This window comes from Raphanus sativus, unplaced genomic scaffold (genome assembly GCF_000801105.2).
Source record: "Raphanus sativus cultivar WK10039 unplaced genomic scaffold, ASM80110v3 Scaffold3620, whole genome shotgun sequence".
Taxonomy (NCBI): domain Eukaryota; kingdom Viridiplantae; phylum Streptophyta; class Magnoliopsida; order Brassicales; family Brassicaceae; genus Raphanus; species Raphanus sativus.
The window spans coordinates 1-10,364 of record NW_026618926.1 but is presented as its reverse complement, the minus strand read 5'-3'; the positions used below and the strand labels follow the sequence as shown (position 1 = coordinate 10,364).

At 38.0% G+C, this 10,364-nt stretch overlaps 3 protein-coding genes and 1 non-coding gene across 4 annotated transcripts; all 4 read left to right on the top strand.

Annotated features, from left to right (window-relative positions):
- The first annotated feature begins 556 nt into the window (after positions 1-556).
- Positions 557-3,112, top strand: LOC130506754 (uncharacterized). Its single transcript, XM_057001439.1, has 3 exons — positions 557-713; positions 792-1,989; positions 2,095-3,112. The coding sequence occupies exons 1-3, from the start codon at positions 557-559 to the stop codon at positions 3,110-3,112; spliced, it is 2,373 nt and encodes a 790-aa protein (XP_056857419.1).
- A 374-nt stretch (positions 3,113-3,486) lies between these two features.
- Positions 3,487-6,810, top strand: LOC130506752 (pentatricopeptide repeat-containing protein At3g24000, mitochondrial-like). The gene has a single exon (XM_057001437.1). The coding sequence runs from the start codon at positions 3,852-3,854 to the stop codon at positions 6,666-6,668; it is 2,817 nt and encodes a 938-aa protein (XP_056857417.1). The 5' UTR covers positions 3,487-3,851; the 3' UTR covers positions 6,669-6,810.
- Positions 6,811-7,219: 409 nt separating this feature from the next.
- On the top strand, positions 7,220-7,292 carry TRNAR-CCG (transfer RNA arginine (anticodon CCG)). The gene has a single exon. It is a non-coding gene; the product is annotated as a tRNA-Arg (tRNA).
- A 1,079-nt stretch (positions 7,293-8,371) lies between these two features.
- On the top strand, positions 8,372-9,793 carry LOC130506753 (metacaspase-8-like). Its single transcript, XM_057001438.1, has 2 exons — positions 8,372-8,804; positions 9,024-9,793. Exons 1-2 carry the CDS (start codon positions 8,459-8,461, stop codon positions 9,737-9,739), a joined length of 1,062 nt encoding a protein of 353 aa, XP_056857418.1. The 5' UTR covers positions 8,372-8,458; the 3' UTR covers positions 9,740-9,793.
- Positions 9,794-10,364: the final 571 nt, after the last annotated feature.

The following is a 10,364-nucleotide window of genomic DNA, read 5'->3' as shown; positions in this document are numbered from 1 at the left end:
TTTTAAAATAAAAAATATTTTATCTTTATTTTATGCTTAATTAAATAATATTTATATTAATTATTGGTAAAATAATAAAATATATAATATTGGTAAATTTCATTTTTAAATATAATTTAAATTTTAAAAATTTTATCACTGCACATGGTGCAGGAAAACACCTAGTTTAATCTTATGTGGACAGAATAAAATATGTGAGTATCGTAAGTTTCTTTTTGTCAACCACGTGAGCATCGTAAGTTAGTCAATAAATATATATTATAATATATTTAAACAAGTAAAAAAACATTATTTTTAGTTCACCTAAAGAAAGTTACGAGTTTGTCTTTTACGAGTTTGTCTTTTCAACTTCTCCTCTTCTCTGTTACTCTGTAAAAGCAAATAAGTTCATAAGAAAACTAGAGACTTTTAGCTTTTGATTCTCAGGTAAAAACAAAATTTATTTTTGTTTAACAAATCTTCTATTATGTTTTGTTTATTCATCTCTATCTCAATTGATTTACTTGTTTTAGATTTGAAGTTTTCTAAAAAAATTATATTTTCATCCTGCAGAAAAATGAGTGCATCAAGAATATATCTTTCTGGAGCTAAGAAAAGAGCAAAGAAAAGAAGAATAGAAGAACTAGTGAAATCTCAATCAGGTTCTCTGTTAAAATATTTTAAAAGATCAGCATCTCTTCAAACTGATGAGGTTGATGAAACTATTGAGGATAGTAGTGAAACTGGTGAGGTTGATGGATCTGAACCAGAGGATGATGAGGTTGATGGGGTTAGTCCAGAAGAGAATACAGATAGAGCTGAGATAGATGATGAAGATGTCAATTTAAATGCAGAGGACGAGCATTTTAAAGAAGATGATTCAACCATTGATCTTATGGATCCTGGAAATTGGAGAAAAATTGATCAGAAGCTAAGAGATTATGTGGTTCAGAAAGGTTCTCTCCCACCACCATCTGAAGATTATATTTTCCCCAAAAGTGTAAGTGGTAGACACTTTTCTCATAAACATTACAAAAGGATCATGAAAAATGGAGATATGCATCAGCGGCGTTGGTTAGTTTATTCAACAACATTCGACAGGATCTATTGTTTTTGTTGCAAGTTGTTCACCCGTTACAAGGAGACTACTCAACTAGCAAGCATTGGGTTTCTGGATTGGAGTAATACTGGAATAAGGCTGAGCCAACATGAAACTAGTCATGATCACATTATGTGTATGAGCCAGTGGATGGAGCTAGAGATGAGGCTGCAAAAGAAGCAGACAATTGATAAGTGTGTCCAAGAGGAAATCGAAAAAGAGAAGAATCATTGGAGGGAGCTTTTACTGAGATTATTTTCAGTGGTGGAGTATTTGGCTAAGAGTAATATAGCTTTTCGGGGATCTAATGACAAGATTGGTCAAGAGAACAATGGAAATTTTCTGGGGAATATTGAGATGATTGGTAAATTTGATCCTGTAATGAGGGAGCACATTAGGCGAATCACCAAAGGAGAAACCAAATACCATTATCTCAGCTACAAAATTCAGAATGAGTTGATTGGTATTCTGAGTTCTGAAATCAAGTCTATGATCATCAAGAAGATTAAAGAGGCAAAATTCTTCTCGGTTATTCTTGATTGTACTCCAGATATCAGCCACAAAGAACAAATGTCTCTCATTATTCGATGTGTGGATATATCAGTGAGTCCAGTTCAGATTGAAGAATTTTTTCTCACTTTTCTCGAAGTTGAAGATAAATCAGGAAAAGGGCTTTTTGAGCTACTATGTGATACACTGATTGGTTTGAAGTTGGATATTAATGATATCAGGGGACAAGGTTATGACAATGGATCAAACATGAAAGGAAAAAACAAAGGAGTGCAGAAGAGATTGTTGGATATCAATCCAAGAGCATTTTTTACACCATGTGGCTGTCATAATCTGAATTTGGCTATTTGTGATATTGCTAAATCTTCTGATAAAGCGATCTCTTTCTTTGGGATTATCCAGCGTCTATATAATTTTTTTGTACCATCTACGACTAGGTGGGAGATGTACAGGAAAATGGTGGGAGGTTTCATGCTTAAACCGCTATCAGATACGCGCTGGGAAAGTCACCTTGAAAGCGTTAAGGCAATACGTTTTAAGGCTCCAGAAATCAGAGATGTCTTACTTTACTTTGCAGAAAACAGTAAGGATCCAGGAGCGCGGAGTGAAGCTGAATGTCTTGCGATAAGTGAAACACATGGAATCGAAGGGTTTGAGTTTTTGTTTGGTATGGTTATATGGTACGATGTTCTATTTGCTGTCAATACTGTGAGCAAGACGCTACAGTCTGAAGATATTGATATTGATGATGCCATTGCTCAGCTAAAGGGGTTGGTTTCTTTTTTCCAAAAGTATAGAGAAACGGGATTTGAAGAAGCAAAAGCTGAAGCTTCAAAAATTGCGGTTGCTATGGATATTGAACCCATGTTTAACAAGAAGAAGAAGCGCCTTATTAAAAGGAAAACTCATTTTGATGAAGAGCGAGACAAAGGTGATGATGTTTGTCAGGTTCTAAGTTCGGAGGATGATTTCAGAATCAATTATTTTATCAAAATGATGGACCAAGCTCTTGTTTCTTTCCAAACAAGGTTAGAACAATTTAAAGAGTATGAAGATATTTTTGGGTTTTTGTTCAGTCTGCGAAAGCTCAACTCAACAAGCGATGATACTTTGAAGAGTAAATGTTCTAACCTTGAAGCTTTTCTGAAGCATGGAGCAGATTCTGATATTGATGGGAATGATTTGTTCATGGAAATCAAAATGTTCAGAGAAGTTTTGCCAAAAACTTTCAAGAAGAATGTAGAAGTACTGGATTATTTGAAGAGAATGAAGGACAGCTATCCGGGTATATGGATTGCTTACAGGATAATGCTCACCATTCCGGTTTCAGTTGCTTCAGCTGAAAGAAGTTTTTCTAAATTGAAGTTGATAAAGTCTTATCTACGATCTACTATGTCACAGGAAAGGTTAAACGGATTGGCTATGTTATCGATTGAGAAAGCTTTAATTCGAAATCTCAATTATGAAAGTTTGATGAATGATTTTGCTGAAAAAACTGCGAGAAGAGTTATTTTTCAGAATTGATAGAACTGTTGTTGTGTTTCTTAAAACTATTGTACTCTATTTTGAAGATAATTATGTTTGGATTGTTCTTTTTTTTTTCCTTGTTCTATAGTTTTTTCGATGTTACTTCTTATTATTAAAACTACGAAAAGTTCATCTTTGTTTTGAATAGGGCCCCGGAAATCTCAGGTCCGGCTCTGCTTTTGTAAAGACAACGATTTGTCTCAAAACACCAAAAAGATTAGCAAAAGCATGTGTGTGAACGAGACTGATATCAAAATCTCTAAGGAGTTTAGTGTGAAAGCCTATTAACTCGTGGCCCAAACAAAGAAAGCCCATTAACATTAGTTCATGAAGGAAGGCTGATCTGACTGAGGAATTTAGAGTGAGAATCGTTTAAACTTCCCGGGAAACTACAGACGAATCAAAGCTGGCCACCTGTCACCGCAAACTCCTGTCTCGTCCCGGCGACGAATCTCGACTACTACTTCATAACCTATTCTCCCGCCGTTTCAAAACGCGGCGGCTCTCGACACTGCAATGTTTGAAAAACGTGGAAGAACAAGGACAAGGGAGAAAAGTGACCAGCTTGAGTGGATTCTTCTTCTCGCTCTCAGACCATTGGAGCCCGGAAGTATCTTCCTTTCACGAGAACGGTTTCTCTCAGATCAGTAACGAAACCACGGGAAGAGCTGTTCACGCGCTATGCGTCAAGGGATTGGTTCGTACGAGTGTTCTCCACATCAACACTTTGATCAACATGTACACGAAGTTCGGCCGAGTCAAACCCGCGCGCCACCTGTTCGACGAAATGCCTGTGAGAAACGAAGCTTCTTGGAACACCATGATGTCAGGACTCGTCCGTGTCGGGTTGTACAGGGAAGGGGTTGGTTTTTTCCGGGAGATGTGTGGTCTCGGTGGTGTTAGGCCGAGTGGGTTTGTGATTGCTAGTTTGGTTACAGCTTGTGGTCGGGAAGGTTGTATGCTGAGAGAAGGGGTTCAAGTTCACGGCTTTGTGGTTAAGTATGGTTTGATTTCTGATGTTTACGTGAGTACTGCTGTTTTGCATCTGTACGGGGTTTATGGGTTGGTTTCGTGTTCGAGGAAAGTCTTTGAGGAGATGCCCGTGAGAAATGTGGTGTCTTGGACTTCGCTGATGGTTGGTTACTCGGATAAGGGTGAGCCGGAGGAAGTGATTGATATCTTTAAAGGTATGAGGGGAGAAGGAGTTGGGTGTAATGAAAATTCCATGTCTTTGGTAATCAGTTCATGCGGGTTGCTTAAAGATGAATCATTGGGGCGTCAGATTATTGGACAGGTTATCAAGTCAGGACTGGAGAGCAAGCTGGCAGTGGAGAATGCGCTTGTATCCATGTTTGGTAACCTGGGAAACGTTGACTGTGCAAAGTACATTTTTGATCAAATGTCTGAACGTGACACTATTTCATGGAACTCGATTGCTGCAGTATATGCTCAGAATGGGCACTGTGAGGAAACGCTTTGGGTGTTCCATTTGATGCGTCACTTTCATGATGAAGTGAATTCCACCACCGTGTCAACTCTGTTATCAGCTTTGGGTCATGTAGATTACCAAAAATGGGGTAGAGGAATCCATGCGCTGGTTGTGAAAATGGGCTTTGATTCGGTTGTCTGCGTGTGCAATACTCTTTTGAGAATGTACGCAGGTGCTGGGAGATCAGAAGAAGCAGAGTTGGTGTTTAAACAAATGCCTGCTAAAGATTTGATCTCATGGAACTCTTTGATGGCTTGTTTTGTCGAGGATGGGAGGAGCTTAGATGCTTTAGGGCTTCTCTGCTCGTTGATAAGGATTGGAAAATCAGCAAACTATGTAAGTTTTACAAGCGCATTGGCTGCTTGCTTTAGTCCTGAGTTTCTTGATAAAGGCAGGATCCTTCATGGGCTTGTAATGGTCACCGGTTTATTCGACAATCAGATTATTGGTAATGCATTAGTTTCTATGTATGGAAAGATAGGCAAGATGAGCGAATCCAGACGGGTGTTACTACAGATGCCCAGACGAGATGAAGTGGCTTGGAATGCTCTTATTGGTGGTTATGCTGAGGATGAAGATCCTAACAAGGCACTGGAGGCTTTTCGAACTATGAGAATGGAAGGTGTTCCTGCAAATTATATCACAGTGGTAAGTGTTCTTGGTGCTTGCTTAACGCCCAGTGATTTGCTTGAACATGGGAAGCCATTACACGCCTACATAGTATCTGCTGGATTTGAATCGGATGAACACGTGAAAAACTCGCTTATCACTATGTACGCAAAATGTGGTGATTTAAGCTCGAGTCATGACCTGTTTAATAGATTAGAGAAAAGGAATATTATCACGTGGAATGCTATGCTTGCGGCAAATGCTCACCACGGTCATGGAGAAGAGGTGCTAAAACTCGTTTCAGAGATGAGAAGCGTTGGATTGAATCTAGACCAGTTTAGTTTCTCTGAGGGACTCTCCGCTGCCGCGAAGCTAGCTGTACTAGAGGAAGGCCAACAGCTTCACAGTTTAGCTGTAAAACTCGGGTTTGAACAAGATTGTTTCATCTTCAACGCTGCTGCGGACATGTATAACAAATGCGGGGAAATAGACGAAGCGGTGAAAATGCTTCCACCATCTGTCAATAGATCACTTCCCTCGTGGAACATACTGATATCAGCTTTTGGAAGACACGGCTACTTCGAGAAAGTGTGCGAGACTTTCCAAGAGATGCTGGCAAGTGGAGTCAAACCAGGTCATGTAACATTTGTCTCTCTTCTTACAGCGTGTAGCCATGGAGGATTAGTAGACCAAGGCCTTGCGTATTACGACATGATTGCTAGAGATTTCGGTATAAAACCGTCGGTTGAACATTGCGTTTGTGTAATAGATCTTCTTGGAAGGTCAGGGAGGTTAGCAGAAGCTGAAACATTTATATCTAATATGCCAATGAAACCAAACGATCTGGTGTGGCGTAGTTTGCTAGCTTCCTGCAAAATCCACGGGGATTTGGACCGTGGGAGAAGAGCAGCGGAACAACTCTCGAAGCTTGAACCAGAGGATGATTCTGTTTATGTCCTGTCTTCAAATATGTTCGCAACAACAGGGAGATGGGAAGATGTAGAGAGTGTGAGAAACCAAATGGGTTTCAAGAACATCAAGAAGAAACAAGCTTGCAGTTGGGTGAAACAAAAAGACAAAGTGAGTAAGTTTGGTATCGGTGACAGAACTCATCCGCAAACGTTGGAGATATACGAGAAGCTGGACGACATCAAGAAGCTGATCAAAGAATCTGGGTATGTAGCGGATACAAGCCAGGCGTTGCAAGACACGGATGAGGAACAGAAAGAGCAGAATCTTTGGAATCATAGCGAAAGACTCGCTCTTGCTTACGCCTTGATGACTACTCCTGAAGGCTGTACGGTTAGAATCTTTAAGAACCTTCGCATATGTAGTGATTGCCACTCTGTTTACAAGTTTGTTAGTAAAGTCATAGGACGTAGGATCGTGTTGAGAGATCAGTATCGGTTTCACCATTTTGAGAGTGGTGTGTGTTCTTGTAAGGATTACTGGTGACAGAGAAGCTTGATTACAGTATAGTTTACAAAATTCTACTCATTTGTTTGTATTTAAATTCTTCTGCAGTATTGTCTCTGACATTGAATTTAACTTCAGAAGGATAACTGTTGAAGTTTGAGGACAGTTGTTTTATTATAAGGAATCAATTAACATTATTTTACTTTTTGAAGTGAAAGTGGGTGTGTGATCAGCTAATGCCTTCCAAAATCTTTTTCTGAAACTCGTAGAAAGTGAATAAAACAAAGGTTAATTTGTGAATTAGTCATATATCACATGTAAATTAAAGAACTAGTATTGATTTTGACATAATGTAGTATCAGGTATTTAACACACAATTTATCCGATTATGTTCTTTTAGTTTTCCTCAATAGGTTACCAGTTATTTATGACTTTGTTGGTTTTGTGGTGCTACAAAAATCATATGTTATGTATATTTACTATATCCTCAAATTGAATCAGTCATCCTTCTGAAGTAAAAATTCAATTTGACAAAGGGAGTTCGGTATACTTTTAGTCAAATAAGCATACGTATTAGGTTGAACGTGATAGGCCGCGTGGCCTAATGGATAAGGCGCTCGCCTCCGGAGCGGGAGATTGTGGGTTCGAGTCCCACCGTGGTCGATTATATTTTATTTTTTAATATACGTATAACGTTTTCTTAAAACGTTATTATTTTCACTCTGATCCTGTGCAACATTCTAAGAGCAATAATGGGATCAAAGTTCAAACTATCTGCGAAATTTCTCTGCAAGTTAGAAGTTCATCATGTAATGCTATCAAGTTAGATGCCTAGAGTCGATTTCTGAGAAGAAGACTAATAATGAGTGAGACTCAAGCTCTTATGCCCTGGCAGATGCTTCATCACCTACTCTACCCAACAATCGATTTGTTTTGTCGGAGTCTTGTTCAAACTCTGCAATTCTATGATCGACATGATCTTCAAGTGATGCGCAAATCCAGAGAAGATTGATGTTTGCTTCAGCTACGATACAAGTTTCAATAGAGAATCAGCTGCTTTAACCTGCCACAATCATTAATCAAGAAACAAACTCAGTTAGAGGGCATAAGCTATAGCAAAACAAAACCCGTCGATGCTTCAGAGATTCAAACATTTGAAATCACTCAATGTCTCCTAAAGAAAGAATTAATAAATTAACCTGAGATAGACGACTTGCAAGGATAATGAATACCAGCAAAGATAGTGGTGTCATCACCTCTTCTTAAATGATTAGCTTAATAATAGCTCTCACGTTTGTTTGTTTGTATGTTTGTATGTAGAACATATTATTTATATGTATTATATCCTTGATTTTATATATAGATTTCTTAAAGGACCGATTACTTGTAAAACAAAGACCTTCAATAGCACCCACCGAAGTTTCCCCTAGAAAGGAAAAGACTAAAAATAACAGCCAAAAATGTTAGTTTGTATTAACGGTCGTAGTCGAATGATAGATCGTTTATAAATTATACACTGAATATAACCAGTTCTTTGGAAAAAAAATGTATTAGTACTAATATATGACCATAGTTATATTACTATTTGATATTAAGAAGGACCAAGGAAATATAATATAAGTCAAGGCCATTAACAGCCAAGAATGTCAAAATGTTGTTGGATCATTGATTGGTCATAGTTGATGGCTTTGCAATAAAATAAATAGCAACAATTCATAGAAGAACAAACAAACAAAAAAATACATAGACTTCTTCTTCCCCAAAAAGACTAAAAACGAAGCTAAGTATTTTTTTTTTCTAAAAGAAGCCAAGTATTTACTCATACGTCAATGACAAAGAGAGCGCTTTTGATCGGGATCAACTACCCAGGGACCTCCGTGGAGCTACGTGGCTGTGTCAACGACGTCCGTCGCATGCATAGATGCCTAACCGACCGTTACGGATTCTCCAACGACAACATAACCGTGCTCATCGACACAGAGACTTCTGGTCCCCAACCGACCGGCAAGAACATCCGCGACGCTCTGAATAAACTCATCGCTGACGGGGAATCTGGTGATACTCTGGTGGTTCATTACAGTGGACATGGCACGAGACTCCCGACAGAGGAAGGAGTACTCGACGCCACAGGTTTTGACGAGTGTATCACTCCTTGCGATATGAATCTGATAACTGGTATGTGCTCAAAAGTAATCATTTAATGTGAGTTGTGTAACGTTTCCTGAGCTAAAATTTTATATAGATGCATGTAAAATGTTATGGACTAACCATAATCCTCTGTTTTTCGATTCATGATAAAAACAGAGCACTCTGTTTTCTAAGCTTGACCGTTACGTCAAATTGTTTATGTAACATGCATATATAATAATGTTTCGGATTATGTTTTTTTTGTAGACAATGAGTTTAGAGATATGGTGGCAGAGGTCAAAGAAGGATGTCGATTGACGATAATCTCGGACTCTTGTCATAGTGGTGGACTCATAGAGGAAGCAAAGGAACAGATAGGGGAGAGCCACGTAAATCATCCGAAACCACCCTGGTTTGCTAGTTTATTTGCTTGCATGCTAGCGACTTGTGGAACCTCAAGTTCCTGGAGAGGGCGTGGAGGCAGCCCTGAAAGATTAACCAGAGATATCAAATTCAAATCAGAGGACGGTGAGACAGTCGATAGGAAGACAAGATCTATACCTCTAGATAGCTACATTGCTCTTTTCAAGGAACAAACCGGACAAACCGATGTTAAACCTGGGAAAATCAGACAAACACTTGCCGATGTATTCGGCCAAGACTCAAGCCCTGGTGTGGCGATTCTCTCCAGTTCGATGAAGATAAATGGTGCAGGAAGTAAGCATCCGGACAACGGGATTTTGTTAAGTGGATGCCAAACAGATCAAAAATCAGAGGATGTTCATGTGGTAAGCACTGGGAAAGCTTATGGAGCATTCAGTGACGCGATTCAGACTATATTGTCGGCGACTGGTAAGGATAAGAAGATTACTAACAGAGACATAGTTGTGAAAGCTAGAGATATTCTCAAGAGACGGAAGTTTAGACAACGGCCAGGTTTGTATTGTCATGACCGTTATGTTAATGAGCCGTTTATATGCTAGACACATGAAGTTCATTATGTTACATTTTTGTCGTAAATTTGTAAATTTGTAATAACACGGTTTACTTTTTCTGTGATTTAAAAATTTTATGGAAATGTTCTATTTTTTTGGGTTAGCCCGTTCAAAACATGGAAAAAAACACAATTTCCCATAAACGATTATACTCCAAAGATGCAACTGGATTGATTACAAATTTTTGAAATCAAATTGTACTTAATGACTTATATATTCATGTTGATTTCATTTTCTAACCTTTGACTGGAATAAAAAAAAACTCATTACAATAGGTTTTTATGGAATGTATAGAAAAAATGAAATGTAATTATAAAACATCCATTTTATTCTATAAATTTCCTTGTTTCATTTTTTGCATTCTAACTTTTCTAATTTCATTCATTCAAGATATTCCTTAAATTGATAACCAGTTACTGTCTTTTGTGACAAAAAAAATAACTAAAACTTTTACCTCTAAAATTTTATATTAATTTTGGCATCTACTTTGAAATTTATGTTTCACTTATGAAACATAAATTTTACTCACTCAATTACCTGTGTAACAAATACAGCACATCTTCTCTATTTATGATTATAAACAATTATTTTAATTTATATATACTATCAAAGC

Excerpts from the sequence above, each read along its gene's own strand:
- LOC130506752 (XM_057001437.1), top strand. The coding sequence starts at position 3,852 with ATGTACACGAAGTTCGGCCGAGTCAAACCCGCGCGCCACCTGTTCGAC.
- LOC130506754 (XM_057001439.1), top strand. The coding sequence starts at position 557 with ATGAGTGCATCAAGAATATATCTTTCTGGAGCTAAGAAAAGAGCAAAG. Across the intron at positions 714-791 it reads TGATGAAACTATTGAGGATA|ATAGAGCTGAGATAGATGAT; the intron begins GTAGTGAAACTG and ends AAGAGAATACAG. Across the intron at positions 1,990-2,094 it reads TCTTTCTTTGGGATTATCCA|TCACCTTGAAAGCGTTAAGG; the intron begins GCGTCTATATAA and ends GCGCTGGGAAAG.
- LOC130506753 (XM_057001438.1), top strand. The coding sequence starts at position 8,459 with ATGACAAAGAGAGCGCTTTTGATCGGGATCAACTACCCAGGGACCTCC. Across the intron at positions 8,805-9,023 it reads CGATATGAATCTGATAACTG|ACAATGAGTTTAGAGATATG; the intron begins GTATGTGCTCAA and ends TTTTTTTTGTAG.